This window comes from Felis catus, chromosome A1, assembly GCF_018350175.1.
Source record: "Felis catus isolate Fca126 chromosome A1, F.catus_Fca126_mat1.0, whole genome shotgun sequence".
Classification (NCBI taxonomy): Eukaryota; Metazoa; Chordata; class Mammalia; order Carnivora; family Felidae; genus Felis; species Felis catus.
This window is the reverse complement of record NC_058368.1, coordinates 67,116,633-67,133,769: the sequence shown is the minus strand read 5'-3', so window position 1 is coordinate 67,133,769 and position 17,137 is coordinate 67,116,633. Positions and strand designations below refer to the sequence as shown.

The window sequence follows — 17,137 nt, the reverse complement described above, 5'->3', positions numbered from 1 at the left end:
CAGAACGTCCACTTAGCTCTTTTTTAGAGTTTGTGTTTTTCTGTGGAGAATCTGTTTATTCCTATTTCTTTTCAATTCTTTGAACATACTTCCCTTCAACTCTTTAAACATAAAATTTAAAAAAATCCAATGCCTGGGTCAACTTGGGTTTGTTTTTATTCTTATTTATATATTTTGCTTTTTATTATGAAGACTGCTTTGCTTCCTGTGGGTTACATTTTCCTGTTTTGTTTGTTTATTTTATTTTTTGCATGTCTAAGACTTAAGATTTATTGGACATCATGAACGCTATGGTATAAGTCTACATTCTGATAGTCTTTGAGAATGTTGAATTTTGCATTAATAGGTCACTTAGTGGCTGATATCTTTGAACTTGGGTAGGCTTGATTTATGCTTTGTTAAGCTTACATTTTTGGAAATTCTATGGTGTTTTCTCTTAAGCGTCTCCAAGTTGGTGGGTCTCAACCTTCAAGCTCTGTGTCCTTTGTGGGTCCTTGTTAGGCCTCTGTATCTTTTCTTTCTTTCTTTCTTTCTTTCTTTCTTTCTTTCTTTCTTTCTTTCTTTCTTTCTTTCTTTCTTTCTTTCTTTCTTTCTCTTTTCTTTTCTTTTCTTTTCTTTTCTTTCTTTTCTTTCTTTTCTTTCTTTTCTTTCTTTTCTTTCTTTTTTTGCCTCTGTATCTTTTCTAGGATGAGTCTAGTGCAAATCTGTTTTGTGGAAGAGATTCTCACTACTGCATTTAGGGCTGTGTAATTTTTTATTGGGTGGGGAATGAAGGGAAGCTCATGCGTGTAGGATGTTGAACAGGAACTGTGGCCTCTACCCACTTGATGTCAGCAGCATCTTTCTAGTTGTAACAGCTAGTAAGGTCTTCAGACGTTGCCAGATGCCCCCTGGGGCAGGGGATTAGGACCAAAATTGCCCCAGTTGAGAATCACTGCTCCAGAGTGGTCTTTAATTCTGAGACCTGTTCTTTCTGGTGTGTCAGCTGCGTACCAGCCTTGTTCATGATACGAAGGTTTCTCCACTCTGGCTGGGCAAGAACTCCAGTGCCCTAACTTGACCTTCGAGTATCCGTGTTCTGCTTGCTATTCTTTGCATCAGCTCTCTGGCGACCTGGGCCTTTGTAGCCCATCCCTCAGCTAAGGCCTTCCAGCAGCACCCCTTCCTCGCCCTGCCCCAGGACTTTGGGGACCCTTTCATTGATCCTCGAAGAATCTGACTTCTGACTCCTCAGCTCAGTGGGGCTGCTGCACTGTTGGACTTGAGCTCACTGCCACGGTTGAAAAATGGTCTCCCGGCTGAGAGCCAAGACAACAGTAGTGTTTACCTCTTGAGTGTTTCTTCTCTCAGGGATCAGTCTTGCACCGCCTGTTATCTGGAACCTGGAAACATAATTTTGCCCAGTCATGTAGCTGCATATGGCAGAGGTGGGGGCTGGTCCCCTATCAGTTACTCAGCCATTTGTCAGAGCAGCTGTCTGCTCACGGCTTTTAATAGCTGGATGTTTATGGGCCTTGCAGCTGGGAGCTGTGTGAACACTGCAGGGCACGGTTAGGATCCCCTGGACGACATACTTGTTCAGCTTCCTTGCCGAGCAGATCAAGGGTGAGGCAGACATATGCTAGGCTGCGGGTCACTAAATTATGTTATGAGTCATCTTTGTGCTTAACAAAAAACTCTCCAACCTGGGCTTAACCCCAGACCTACTCCCTCAGGATTAAGAGAAGCCCTGGAAATCTGTATATTTAATCTGCGCCCCAGGGATTCTTACCATTAGGAAAATTGAGGAATCATTGTACTCCAGAAGGTGAAGGAAACGAGGGGCAGGGCAGCAGGGGCAGGGCAGGGCAGGGCAGCGCAGCGGTAGATGGCCCGGGGATGGGGTGGGCGAGGCAGGGGGAGCCTTCTTGGCACCTGAACAGGCAGCATGAATGTCTCCATTCCTTTCCCCGGGATTCATGCTAAAAACAGGACTTGATACTTAAGTTTTAAAAATCCAGTTTAATTTTTAAATTTTGATGTTGGTTGGGGCGTCTGGGTGGCTCAGTTCATGAAGTGTCCAACTGTAGCTCAGGTCATGATCTCACAGCTCTTGAGTTCATGCCCTGCGTCGGGCTCTGTGCTGACAGCTTGGAGCCTGGAACCTGCTTCAGATTCTGTGTCTGCCCCTCCCTCCCTCACTCACATGCTCTCTCTTTCTCTCTCAAAAATAAATAAATGTTAAAAAAAGTTACCAAAAGATTTTTTTATGTTCTGAAAATGTTTTTATTTCTTTGTTATTTTAAGGTATTTCTGTAGGTTTAGAGTTTTGGTTTTAGACCACGTTTTTCCCAGGTATTCAAAGGTAATCACTTTGATTGATTGATTTTTTTATTTTTAAGTAATCTCTGTACCCAAGGTGGGCTTGAACTCACAACCCTGAGATCAAGAGTCACATGCTCTGTGGGGCACCTGGGTGGCTCTGTTAAGCTTTCGACTCTTGGTTTCAGCTCAGGTCATGATCTCACAGTTCGTGGGTTTGAGCCCCACGTCTGGCTCTGTGCTGACAGTTCAGAGCCTGCTTAGGATTGTGTCTCTACCCCTCCTCCCCCCCTCCCCCAAATAAATAAATAAAGTTAAAAGAGTCACATGCTCTAATGACTGAGTCAGCTAGTGCCCCTCATTTTGTTTTTTATTTTTTATTTTTTATCTTTATGCTTTACTTATTTTTGGGGGGTGGAGAGAGGCAGAGAGAGAGAGGGAGACACAGAATCTGAGACAGCCTCCAGGCTCTGGCTGTCAGGGCAGAGCCCAACGCAGGGCTTGAACTCACGATCCGTGAGATCATGACCTGAGCCAAAGTGCGATGCTTAACCGACTGAGCCACCCAGGCACCCCTCATTTTGGTTTTTAAATGTTCAGTTGTGGTCAAATACACATGACTTAAAATCGACCACATTTACCATTTTTGAGTGTACAAGTCAGTGGCCTTAAGTACATTCACATCCTTGTGCAGACATCACCACTGTCCACCTCCGGAACTCTTTTCTTCTTGTAAAACTGAAACTCCGTACCCATTAGATCAGTTTCTCATTTCCCTCCCCCCACCCCCTGGCGACCACCATTCTACTTCCTGTCTCCAGGAAACTGACTGCTTAGGTACCTCATGTGAGTGGAATCGTGCAGGATGGGTCCATGAGTGACTGGCTTATTTTACTTAACACAATGTCTTCAAGGTTAACATCATTTTTTTTTGAACAGGTGCAAGTCCTATATTTACTCAGTGTTCATTGAAACAATGACAGTTCACCCTGATCCTCAGCAGTGGTGATAAACTTTCAGTTGCCTGTGGAGGAAAAGGAAGGCATTTCAAAGAAGACTGTACCCCTCTCTGGTTCCCTGTGCAGAGCAAGCAGCTCTGTCTTGGTTATGTGTTGAAGACCTTGTCTCCTCCCTTCTCCTCCCTCTGGGACTCATTAGTTGAACTGACCGGGTTATTTTCTTTGGTATCTCTGAGACTTAGCAGCCGTTGGTACCTGGCTGCTATTGGTTACACCCCTTGCCAGTGAGTAGGAGAGTGTGGAATTGGGTTGAGAGTGTGATGGGTTGCTTTGTGAGGGAGCATTTTCTTGCTCTGTGCACTTTTCCATTAGTCGCTTTGTGTGTACTGGTGATAGATAACAAGGCATTGCTGCTTTTAGTAAGTTTGGTTTTCAAAATGTATGCTGTGAAAGTCATGATTTAGAGCGTATCTCCTCTCATCTTTCTCCTGCACGGATTGACTCCCTTCCTGAAAGCTTCGAGCATGGTGTTTACGAGTGAATGAGTAATACAACTAGTTTTGTGACCTTACAGAAGTGTGCAGTGTTGCTTAGGTGTGCTGTATATCCAACTTCCTTAAGCTCTGTACTTTGATAAATATAAAACATTAGAGAAAAGGAAAATCCCGTTTGTAAAACACTCTCATTTTGACGGTAAAATTATGCACCATGGATGAGTTCGTAGAGGGCATATCACTTCCCTCCTGTACTTTTGGTCTGAAGGAAGGTGCATGATGAGCAAAATTTAGAAGCTTCTTTATAGACAAAAGAGTTCTAATTCTAAGTATAGTTGCCATAAAAGACTTAGCATATGGGGGCGCCTGGGTGGCTCAGTCAGTTAAGCGTCTGACTTGGGCTTGGGCCATGATCTTGTGGTTCGTGGGTTCGAGCCCCACGTCGGGCTCTGTGCTGACAGCTCAGAGCCTGGAGCCTGCTTCGGATTCTGTGCCTCCCTCTCTCTCTGCTTCTCCTCTGCTCATGCTCTCTCTCTCTCTCTCTCTTAGAAATAAATGAACATTAAAAACGAAATAAAAAAAAAAGAGACCTAGTGTGTGGCCTCACGTATAAATTTTTAAGACTAAGCATGCCACTTTTCAGAAGATAGTCTATGCTCACATTTTTTGTTATAATTTTTAGAAACAGAAAAGTGTATTAAAAGATATTTTTAAAAGTTGATAGAATTTTTTTTCTTCTATTGGGAATGTACTTCATTTTTATTTTCTCATTAAGATAGTCTTTCCTCTAACCCTAAAGTGCGTGTTTGTAACTGTGTGTGTGTGTGTGTGTGTGTGTGTGTGTGTGTGTGTGTGTGTGTTTGCTTTCCTTTCTCTCCTAGTTACTGGGTTTTTCATGCTCACCGTATTGTTACTTCTTCCTGCTGCCCCACCAGCTCACCTTTGGCACAACTCTCTGTGCTGCTCGTCTCTCTCTTCTCTCTTGTTTAGGAAACCAGTCACATGGGGCTTCTCTTTCAAAGCAAGAAATTGGTGATGGAAGGGTGTGAGTTGGGGGGAGTCTTTCATTATCTGGGGACGTGACCTCACTTTGAACACACTACCATAATTAATATAGCCTTACACATTCGGGGACTCATGGCCATTAGGGGTGATGAAGTCAGGGAATGTGGAGTCGATCTGACCTCAGAGCAAATATCCCAGGCCCCCAAGTGGTTCTTGGGTTCCACAGTGGGGCCCTTGTGCTCAGGTCTTGTGAAGTCTGTACGTGTCTTTCTGGCCTCTGGACTCCAGTAGGTCACCATGGTCGAATGAAAAAGAAAAGGCCAGTGGAGCTAAAAGAAAGCTCAATGCCAAGGCTTGCCGAGAGCTTTCTGTACAGGTGAGCTGGTATGTATGCCAGCCACGGAAAACCAGGCAGGAAGAGAAATAAAAGGCGGTGGAGCTCTCAGATTATAGACAGCAGCAGCTTGTTGATTTTGTGTGCACTTTGGTTTCCATTTCCTTGAATCTGTTTTCTTCTACAGAACCCCATGGGTTCATGGGGACGGAGAATATTAGGCTATCCCTGGGTCCTCCTCTCAGAAATGGAGTTTAATCTCTAGATTATGTCATCATGAAAGTCGGTGGGGCAGCACACTAAGCAACTCCAGGAAACAATATTGGAAAAACACAGGCAATTTTCTGCTTCAGATGAGCTCAGCATACTCCTCGCACTAGCTTGTTGTGATACCCAGTGTACCTGGAAACCGCATCACCTGGTAGGCCCAGCTCTGCCGAAGGGCCACGAACCAGGAAGTAAACCCCAAATGCGACAGAGGTGATACAAGTACTTGATTTTTTGTTCTGCAGTTCCTTTAGGTTCCTCCTCAGAGCCAATTTACTGTGATTTTTCCTTAAAACATTACAAAGCTGTATCCTAGTTTGGAAAGAGCGGTAGGTACTGGTGAGATGGTCCACTGAAGGGAAGCCTGGCAGCGGGGAACAGAACGGATTTGTGATGTATGCAAAACTCCAAAGGCTTGGCCATTTGGGGCGGTCGGTTGGAAGAGTGTCCTCCAAACGTACTGAGGATTATTGACGTTGGGTAGGAGTCAAGTTGGTGATGAGGAATCTGCATCATGAGGAGGTGAACTACAGTTTCTGCTTTGAAGGACAATTAGAGAAGCGATAGTTAGATGTCCATACTTGGGTTTTGTGTTTCATTTGTACTGATGAACATAATTGAGAAAGAAGAAACTGTATTTTTCACATGAATGACGAATATTACTTGATTTATTATGTTTTTTTTTATTTTTTATTTTTAGTTTTTAAATTTACTTTAGAGAGAGGGAGAGAGAGGGAGAGAATCCCAAGCAGGCTCCATGCTGTCAGTGCAGAGCCTGATACAGGGTTGGAACCCATGAAGTGTGAGATTGTGATTTGAGCTGAAATTAAGAGTCACATGCTCAACCGACTGAGCTACCCAGGCACACGCTTGCTCCATCCTTCCTCCCTTCCCTTCCCTCCCTTGCTTCCCTTGCTTCCTTCCTTCCTTCCTTTCAAGTATTTATTTATTTATTTTTGGGGGGGAGAGAGAGAGAGAGAGAGAGAGAGAGAGAGAGAGAGTGAGCGCGCGCGCGCGCGCATAAGCAGGGGGTGAGGGGCAGAGAGAGAGGGGGAACAAAGGATCTGAAGCAGGCTCTGCACACACAGCACAGAGCCCACTTTGAGTCTCGAACTCAGGAACAGTGAGATCATGACCTGAGCTGAAGGCAGATGCTTAACTGACTGAGCCACCGAGGCACCCCACCCCTTGACTTATTTTTAAAAAATTGATGAAAATTAATGTTCTCGCCCAGATTATACAGTTGTTTTACACTCCAGATGTATTTTCACGCCCACCCAGGGAAGGAACCAGCTGTAAACGGATGCGTGCTCACATGTAGTTTGCGTTCCGCAGTTGGCAGTGAAGTTTCTAATGGCCACACATATTCTAGCATAACCGATAATTAGATGGTTTTCCAGTTGTTTATATTAACAGATGTCAGTGAATGTGACCAAAGTGAAACCTTTGGAGACATCCTTAATTTTTCAGGGTATATACATCGCAAGGCTTTTGAATGCCAGATTTCCTTCCAGAGTTGGTAACTCTTTACAGTCTCTCTGGTGAAATGAGATGGCCCCACACCCTTGACAAAGATTGGATGTTCTGGTTATTATTATTTTTTTTGTCTTTGCCACACTTCCAGTTTCTAGATGAAAAATTATACTGCTCTGTTCTTTTAATTTACATGTCTGAGTCAGAATGAATTTGAGTATTTGCAAATTTTCATTAGTCATTTGTTTCCCATAGTGAATTTCCTGCACATATTCCTTGTCTCCCTTTTTTAAATTGGTAGACTTTTATAATTCTTAATGATACTAGGTGTTCTTGCTTTATTATGATACTATTCTTGGGTCCAGAAGGTAGACTGAGACTGCAAATACTGATTGTGGTTTCTTTTGTTTGCCTTCTATTGCTCTTATGGTGGAACTATTTTGTTTTCACAAAGGAAACAAATTTAACCAAATAGTATCCTCTTATAACCTGTCAACTTAAGGAAATGTGGAACCAAACCATTAGCAGAATGATGACGCATTAGTACGCATTAATTTGTACATTGTTTTTCTCTACACCGGATATGAACTGTTTTTAAACTATAATGCATACAGTTTATCAGAAACAAACTTCAGTTTTCTACATTACGAAGAAGAGTGGTAATTTTGCTTCATTAGAAGAAAAAATACAGTGTTCTCTGTTAGGCATGAATATGCTCAGCTTATTTTCTTATCTGCAAAATAAGGGATAATTTTTCCTTTGTAAGGTTGTTTCCCTTTTTTTTTTTTTTTTTTGAGAGAGGGTGCAAGTGAGCGAGGGACAGAGAGAGAGAGAATCCCAGGAGGGGCAGAGAGAGAGAGAGAGAGAAGTGAGGCTTACTCAGGTGCCCAAGATCATTTCCTATTCAATTGTCTGGGTTATAGTAGGTGCTCATTAAAAGGTGGCTGTTTTTATGATGCTGCTGATTGTAAATGAATATGACAGGGTCTGTGCACTCAGCCGATAGTTCCAGGGCAGGGGGTGGGGGGCAACATACAGATCTTTGATTACACTAGATGCTCTTCTGGAGGTATGAACAGAGGGGTGTGTGTGTGTGTGTGTGTGTGTGTGTGTGTGTGTGTGTGTGTGTGTTCCTGTTTCTTTGGTCTCAGTCAGAATCTTTGATCATCAATTTTATACCTTTCTTTCTTTTAATGTAAAACATTTAAAGCTAGAAGTTTCCTCTAAGGCTTGCTTACCTGTATGTTTACAGGTTATAATGTGGTATATTTTCACTTTCATTTATTTAAAAATAATTCTGATTTCTCTTATGGGGTCTTCTTTGCCACATAGCTATTTAGAAATATGTTGTTAATTCTCAAATATTTGGGGTTTTTAGAGCTATCTTAGTGATTTCTAATTTAATTTTTTTGATATCGGAGAACATTCTGCGGAACATTTTTGTGTTTAGACATTTATTGAGATTTATATACCAGCCCCAGCATATAGGGTCTATGTTGAGAAATATCCAACGTGTACTTGAGAAAACTGTCCTGCAATTGTTGGGTGTGGTGTTCCACAAACGTCAGTTAGATTAAGGTGGGTTACTAGTGTTGTTCACATCTTCTGTAGCCTTACTCTTTTTTTTTTTTTTTGGTCTACTTTTATCAGTTACTGAGAAAGGGATGTTGAGATCTGTGATTGTGTGTTTTCTGATTTTTCTCTGTAGTTCTGTTTTTGTCTCATATATGTTGAAACTATAATTTGATCCATACACATTTAGGTGTGGTGAATTGACTTTATCATTATGATATGTTCCTTTTAATCTCTGGTCATATTCCTTGTCTCAAAGTCTGTGTTGTCTTATATTAATAGAGCCACACCACATTCATTGTACCCGTTGTTTGCATGGCATATCTTTTTTATCCTTTTCACTTTCAACCTGTTCGTATATTTAAAGTATATCTCCCTTATACAGCAACTTAGGTCGGTCCTTTATTAATCTGTTGTGACAATTTCTGGCTTTTAATTTTTTTGTTTTTAACGTTTATTCCTTTTTTTTTTTTTTTTTTTTTTTGAGAGACAGAGAGCATGAGTCGGGGGGAGGGGCAGAGAGAGAGAGGGAGTCACAGAATTGTAAGCAGGCTCCAGGCTCTGAGCTGTCAGCACAGAGCCGGACGCGGGGCCTGAACTCACAAACCGTGAGATCACGACCTGAGCTGAAGTCCGACCCTTAACTGACTGAGCCACCCAGGTCCCCTCATCAGATATATTTTAGTATTCCATTTTGATTCCTTTATTGGCTTTTTAGCAGTATCTCTTGTGTTTTTAGTGTTGACTTAGGGATTCAAATAGGCTTCTTAGCTTGTCACTGTCTGTATAGTCCTACTGTTGGACTACTTTACCTAAAATGTAAGGAACGTGCAAGCATAAACCTCTGCTACTCTTCCGCATTCACTGTGCTATTGGTGTGAATGTATTTCACCTCTGCGTATACCATGGAGTGGTACCATTTTTTGCTTTAAGCAGCCAGTTGTCTTTCAAATAAATTGAAAGGAGATTTTTAATCTTTTATGTCTACCTGCCTTTTTGCCAGTTTGGTTTCCCTTTATTCCTTATGGTACATCTGAGTTTTTGTCTGTTTGGCACCAGTTCCCTTTAGCTTGAAGACTTTCTTTTATAATGTCTTAAAGTTTCGTTTGGCTGGTGATAAATTCTCAGACTTTATTTGAAGATGTCTTAATTTCACTGTCATCGTTTGAAGTACATTTGTGTTGCCTATAGAATTCAGTTATTGTTTCCAGTCTGTTAGCTCTCGATAGATGTTCCACTGTTTGTGTCCATTGTTTCGGATGTCGGCATCACTTGATTGTTTCTGTGTGTGTAATGTGTTATTTTTCTTGGCTCCTTTCATGACTTTGTCTTACTTTCTGGTTTTTAGCAGTTTGTGATGTGCCTAGGGAAAAGTCTTTTTTTTTTTTTTTTTTTTAATGCTTCTTGAGGTTTGCTAGGATTCTTACGTATGAAAATGAATATTTTTCTACCAGACTTGGAAAAATTTCAGCCATTATTCCTTCAAATATTGTTTTCTTCCCAGGGTGCCTGGGTGGCTCAATTGGTTAAGTGTCTGACTATTGATTTTGGCTCAGGTCACGATCTCACAGTTTGGGAGTTTGAGCCCTGCATCAGGCTCTACACTGTGAGTGTAGAGCCTGCTTGGGATTCTCTCTGTCTCCCTCTCTCTCTGCCCCTCCCCTGCTCTCTCTCTTTCAAAAAAAAAAAAATTAATAAACTTAAAAAAATTTTTTTTCTTCCCTATTTTGTCATCCTCTTCCAGGACTGCCAATTATGTGTTTCATTCCTTATTATTGCCCCACTGAACCTTCAAGCTTTTTTTTTTTTTCTTCAATTTCTTTCTGTCTTTTCTTCTGTTTTTCAGATTGTAATCTAAAAGGGTTGATGAATCTGGGAAGAGATCAGTGGAAATTTTCTGATACTAAAATTATCTAGTGAATGTTTCATATTGCTCCTTTTTTATTTATTTATTTATTTATTTATTTATTTATTTATTTATTTATTTATTTATTTTAACGTTTATTTATTTTTGAGACAGAGAGAGACAGAGCATGAACAGGGGAGGGGCAGAGAGAGAGGGAGACACAGAATCGGAAACAGGCTCCAGGCTCTGAGCTGTCAGCCCAGAGCCTGACGCGGGGCTCGAACTCACGGACCGCGAGATCGTGACCTGAGCTGAAGTCGGACGCTTAACCGACTGAGCCACCCAGGCGCCCCCGTATTGCTCCTTTTGATAGTGCTCATTTCTCTCCTAAAATTACCCATTCTAATTCCCTTGTTATAACCAGGTTTTCCTTTAAGTCCTTGGACATAATTTATAATAGTTGTTTTCTAGTTCTCATCTCTAATTCCTAAATCTGGATCATGTCAGGCTCTACTTCCATTGCCTGTGTTCTTTCTCCTTTATAATGGGTCACTTTTTCTTCTTTGCCTGTATAATAACTATTTACTGTGTTGGATACTGTGGGGGATAACATGATAGGGAGTTTTGACTAAAGGGTATTGATTGAGCTTTTGTCTTCTAAGCGATTCCTGACAGGTCAGTCCTGTCAGGAGTGGATCTCTCTATCTACCTGTGTAACTATCCACCTTCCTACTCTAAGTACCTGTGTATCTGTCTAAAATGGTGTTTCCATTTTAGATGAAGTCCAGGTACGTGGCTCTTACTCTAGAGTATGATCTTTATTACTAAGGCATGGCCCTCCTGGTGTCTAAATGGAGTATTTGAGGTGCTTATGAAGATCGTTTTATTCTGGTTGGGCAGAAACTCCGTGACCCCCGGCATGACCTCTGGAGTCTCTCTTGAGCCCACAGCTACCCCCCGCTCCTCTGCTAAATCCCTACAGAAACTTCTGGGGCCTACCCTTCTGCCACCTGGCTTGCAAATTCCAGACGTTTCTGCAACTTGAAACAGCTGCCTCTTCCTCCTTGGCACAGGGAAACTACAGTTCTGCTGGCAAATGCCCCCAGGCAGGAAGCCGGCTGTCCCGGGGCTCTGCTCTGGTGTTTCCCTTCTCTCGGCGCGCAGGGTCCTGTGGCGCCCGTGGTTCCTGCCTGAAACAGTGGCCTCCTATGTTCCGTCCAGTTTCTTAGATTTACAGGCGGCGGCGAGGGTGGGGGGGGTGGGGGCGGGAGTCCGGGACCAACCATTCTTTAAGGGGTGGAGGCAGCCTCCACCCAAGCAGTTTGCTTGGAAGGTGTGTCTTCCTCATTACCAACATTAATGACACTCCACTGTTTTTTTTGTCCTAGTCAGAGTGTGACTGCTTTTCTTTGGACAGATTATTAATTTCTGTGTTGGCTGCAGCCTTGTCCTTAACTTATGTGTGCTTTTGTTCCGGAGCCAGCCTTTGGTCTGTTACTGTACCTGGTTACAGACATAACTGAATGACAAGTTGTCCTGATGGCCCGCTGAGAAGAGCTTGGTCTTTTGCACAAATTGTCATCCGCACCCTCTTACCTGTGGTCCTCGTTGTCAGTGACAGTCTGTCCGTGATGATTCTAATTGGGTACAGTAGTCTTGAGAAGTTTTGAAAACGATCAAAAAAAGTTTTTTTTAACGTTTACTTATTTTTGAGAGACAGAGCGTGAGTAGAGGAGGGGAGAGAGAGAGAGAGGGAGACACAGAATCCAAAGCAGGCTCTAGGCTCCAGGCTCCAAGCTGTCAGCATAGAGCCCAACGTGGGGCTCGAACTCACGAGCTGTGAGATCATGACCTGAGCTGAAGTTGGATGTGTAACCGGCTGAGCCACCCAGGCTCCCCGAAAATGATCAGTTTTAGAATCAGTTTTATGTGCTATTGACTTACTTTAATTGTTAAAATTAGTTATCATGTATCTACTTCCATAGTGTATCTTCTACATGAGGGGTTCACATGTATTTGTATGTAAAATTGGCTTTAAAAATACTTTCAAATGAGCCTTCGATAATTAAGGCACCGAGGTTTATTTCTTCCTGTAGGGGCATTTCTTTCTTTTTTCTTTATAGTTGGGCGGGGGGGGGGGGGGCTGTATTTTTTGTGACTGATGTACTTATATTTATGTAACACTTTTTATTTTCCAAAGTGTCTTCCCTTATATCTGGCCCTTCCTTTCCATTCACATTCACACAACCCTAGCACACCGTCTTTTTACCCTTGCCTGGACCATCAGTGGTTCCTAATCCTCCCTTCTTATAAGAGTCTCCTGGCCAGTGACTTCTACAGCTGAATCTTCCTGGAGTTGCGTTTCTCGCTCTAATGTAAAAAGACATTTCCTGCTCCATTCTGTTTTCCAGACATTAGCTGCTTTCCATTCTACTTTTCTAGCCGGATTTCAGGTACTCTTTACTCAGCTGCTTCTACATTTCTCTTCCCTGACTGCATGCTGTTCCTTCCAGTCACAGTGTTCTTCCCTTCTCTCCATAGTTTCTCCTCCCCATTGTCCAGGGTCTGTCCTGCCCACAGTGTCACTCAATGGAAACTGTCGCCAGTTCCCTGTGCTGCTGTTGTTACTGTCCATTTCACGCTTGAATTACCGGGGCTTGTCCATATCACGTCCTGTCTCTAAACAGGGAACACGCCTCCTCAGTCACCCTATCTACTGGAGCACTTGGTGTCCTCCACGTGGTGGATAAAGAGTATCTGGCATCCCACTCATAGGGACCCTGGGGTCTGTCCAGGCAGCATCTGGGCTTATGTACATTTCCAGAACCAGGAGACTTAAGACCCAGACGTTGCATGCAGAATTAAGGACTGGTTCCAGATTTCTAGCTAGTCCGTCTCCTAATTTCTGTCCTTAGATAGCCTCTTCACTCTCGTAGAATGTGGCTCAAAATTACTTTAGTTGACTCCTGAGGACATATCCTTCTATGCTTGGGGCTTGTCCAAACTCATCAAAACTGGTCTGGGGGAGTTGGCTTCTGCCTCCGTTGCTCTCGTTGATCCTCCAGACACGTGGCTGCCACCACATTAGTCGAAGGCTGACCCCAGGTCCCTAGAGCCCTGCTGTCACAGGTCATCCTGCTCTCCCGACGTCACGCAAGACCCCATACAAATACACTCCATGTTCCTAGTTCTCTGAGTGTGGCTTAGTATCACTGTGGGAGTATAATTCTCCATTCCCGTCTCTGTGCCAGGCACTTCGCCTTAGTAACAAGGCCATGGGAAAGACTACTACCGGCCAGATCGTCAATCTGCTGTCCAATGACGTGAACAAGTTTGACCAGGTAAGCTGCCCCTGAGGGAGCCTCTTTCCTTCCCACCCCTTACTCGGTTTAACTTACTGGAGTTTCTGGTGCCGGTTTTGGGTGTAGGCCAGACTTCTGTTGGGGACAAAGACGAGGATACTTTTTATCCGCGTCTCATTTCTTCTGTGTGCAACTTAGCTATGATAATATGTGTGGTCCGGCAGGTAAGAGTTCTGTTTGCTTAATGTGTTTACAGCATACTTACTTGAAGACTTCATAAGCAGACAGCAGTGTTCTCGTCCCGCTTGGTTAAAGGGTCCTAATAGTCCTTCAGGAGTGGGGCTTCTGAGCACACTGTGTTGGGATTGCTGAATTGTCTTCCTCCCTCTCTGGATGTTGACCTTCTGCTGGACAGGGATTGTTCTGGGCCTTCTAGAGTGCTTGCTACGTAGGAAGTCTTTGATTAAAAAATGCCACATGGGTGATCCCTAGCCAGAAACAAACTGTTCTTCTGTATCCCACCGTGTTGCATTTACATTTACCTTATGAATATATCACACTTTCTGGGGCATCGTAGCTGCTGGTTGGATCTGTATGGCACTAGACCACTTCTCTTTCAATTATGCATTCATCAAACATGAACTAAGGTTCCTATTCAGTTTCAGGGATGAATAAGGCTTAGTTTCTGCCCTGGGGAAGCACAGCCTATCAGGGAGAGAAATGAGCAAGTAATTACTAGAGAGCATGGTAGGTACCGTAATACAGGTTTTTGTGAGGTCCTGGGGAGCCCAAGGGAGGTGGGGCTGAATTTTGTAGTAGAGGAAATTTGGGGGAACCCTGGGCCCACGCGTGGGGTAGACAGAATTGAAATCTTCCTTCTTTTTTTTGGTTTAATTTTTAATGTTTATTTATTTTGAGAGAGAGAGTGTGCACGTGCATGTATACAAGTGGGGGAGGGGCAGAGAGAAGGAGAGAGAATCCCAAGCAGGCTCCGCACCATCAGAGCAGAGCCTGACACGGGGCTCAAACTCGCGAACTGCGAGATGATGATCTGAGCTGAGATTAAGAGTTGGACGCTTAACGGACTGAGCCACCGGGGCGCCCCTTGAGATCTTCCTTCTAGTACTGGTGGTCGTGTTCTCCCTGGATGTCCCTGAAGCCTTCCCTGTGTCCTGGAACAGCTTCATCTGGGGCGGATACTTGGGATCTTGGCGTTAGCAGGTTTAAAACCCACTGTGATCATTTCTGTGTAGGTTCCTGACTGTTCTTTGAGAGCAGATTGTTTCTGTCCTCACTGGTTTTGTGTTTCTGTAGTCCTAAGAAAGCTTTGTCTTTTTCTTTTAAGGTGACCATATTCTTACACTTTCTGTGGGTAGGGCCACTGCAGGCCATAGCAGTGACTGCCTTGCTCTGGATGGAAATAGGAATATCCTGTCTGGCTGGGATGGCAGTTCTAATTATTCTTCTGCCCTTGCAAAGCTGCATCGGGAAGTTGTTTTCATCACTCCGGTAAGAGAAACACTGGTTCAAAAAATAGGTAATATGTATTTGTTAATATCCATGGTCTGCTCCATGCTTTTTTTTTTTTTTTTAAGTTTATTTTGAGAGTGAGAGAGTATGAGAGAGCAGTGGAAGGGGCAGAGAGAGAGAGGCAGAGAGAGTCTCAAGCAGGCTCTGTGCTGACAGTCGGAGCCCGACTCGGGGCTCGATCTCAGGAACTTTGAGATCATGACCTGAGCCAAGATCAGGAGTTGGATGCTTAATCAGCTGAGCTACCCAGGCACCCGTGGCCCCTGATTTTGTTCAAAAGCCAAACAAATGTCTTCTGTGATCTCTCCTTTGTGTTGGCTGTTCAGGCTTGGCCAGTGGAGGCTCCAGCTTTAGGCTGGAAGGGTGAAGACATCCACTGGCTCCTCCTGGCCAGCTTTTTGGGCACCGTGCCTTGTAAGTAGTGTCTTCAAGCAAAATTTACATATGATGATGTTATTTAAACATATATTAAATAATGCGACAGTTTAAATGTCTATTTAGAGGCCCAGTTCTGGCTGCGTATATTTTTGTTACGCTTGTGTTAGAGCTGTTTCCAGGTGTGTATGTGTGTGCCTTGTTTATAATTCAGCGTGTCCACTAAATTTTATAAGCTCCCCAAGGGCAACGCCAACCTCAGTTATATCTTTATACGTCCCACAGTCCTAGCAGCATACATGATAGAAAAGTGGCTGGTGATGCAGAGCTTACTGGGGGTGAAGCAGGTGCCAGAGGACTGGGAGAGGGTCACGGTCAAGGTTGTCAGGTGGATGATGATGAGCTGTTTGAAGCGCATTGAGTTCTTCTGTGTCTTTACCGGTGGTGTTTTCTCTATTTGAAATTTTCTTTCCCCTCTTTAGCCATGGAGATATATTCTTTATCCTTTGGGTCCTGTTCCAAAACTGCTGGGACTCTGAAGCTTTTCTTGCTCTCCCCCTCGCCCAGTAGAATCAACAGCTCTTTCTTTTCTGCTCTGAAGCACTTTGTTACCATGTTATTATACTGCAGCCAACTGTATTATTGTTGTTAGATTCAGGCGCCTTTCTGCCTTCCCTACCCACTCATGACCTCCCAGAACAGATGGTTTGTATCTGACTCTCTCTGATGTCTTCCTCAGCCAATGTTGTAAGTTCTCCAAAAGACTTCTTGAATTGGGATGAATTGTTGACTTCCTAACTGAAGTCTTTTTCCGTTTGTATTTTGAGTAGGAACTGCCTCTGCTGTCTGGGCAGAGTTGCTGTAGGGAAGCATTTGATCCCTGGTCTCTGACTGTGCCAGCTGCTGATAAGCAAAGTGGGGCTGTGATGGCTGTTATTCATCTCTCACGTCTGTCCCCTTAGGAATAAGACTGCGACTTTCACAGACGTCAGGATCAGGACCATGAATGAAGTTATCACTGGCATAAGAATAATAAAAATGTATGCCTGGGAAAAGTCATTTGCAGACCTTGTCACCAGTTTGAGAAGGTAAAGTTTCGGTGTATTTCACATCACGTTTCTATACTTTTCGATCTCCTGCTTTCACCGAATTGTTTGACAAGTCTCAATGAAGTTTTCACATTAAAATGTGAATTTAGGGGCACCTGGGTGGCTCAGTCGGTTAAGTGTCCGACTTCTGCTCAGGTCACAATCTCACGGCCTGTGAGTTCGAGCCCCGCGTTGGGCTCTGTGCTGACAGCTCAGAGCCTGGAGCCTGCTTTGGATTTTGTGTCTCCCTCTCTTTCTGCCCCTCCCCCTCTCGCACTCTGTCTCTCTCTCAAAAATAAACATTAAAAAATATATTTTTTTTAAATGTGAACTTAAATACTATACACCCCACCCTGTGCTTCTGCTACTCCAAAAACAAAATTTCAAATGTCTCTTAATACCCCAGATCCCAAACCAGCCATGATGGTAGTATTTGCAAATATGACATTTACACTGACGCTATAATTTGTGCGAATGTAGCACAAATAGGAAAATTATAGAGATTGGGGCAAACTGTCAGAATCAATATGATTCATTCCAGACAGAGACACAGATCCATGGAAACACTGGTCCTTTTTGTGTGGCTTTACG

At 43.4% G+C, this 17,137-nt stretch overlaps 1 protein-coding gene across 5 annotated transcripts in view; it reads left to right on the top strand.

Annotated features, from left to right (window-relative positions):
- ABCC4 (ATP binding cassette subfamily C member 4) overlaps positions 1-17,137 on the top strand; it is a 262,924-nt gene that overhangs the window by 68,539 nt on the left and 177,248 nt on the right. For 4 of the 5 annotated variants that reach the window (XM_023252659.2, XM_023252657.2, XM_023252652.2 and 1 more), the window contains exons 5-8: positions 12,663-12,704; positions 13,503-13,592; positions 14,899-15,062; positions 16,421-16,546. In XM_023252659.2, coding sequence (XP_023108427.1) covers positions 12,663-12,704; positions 13,503-13,592; positions 14,899-15,062; positions 16,421-16,546 — 422 coding nt within the window. The remainder of the gene's footprint in view (positions 1-12,662; positions 12,705-13,502; positions 13,593-14,898; positions 15,063-16,420; positions 16,547-17,137) is intronic. The other variant, XM_023252655.2, reaches the window with a different exon arrangement.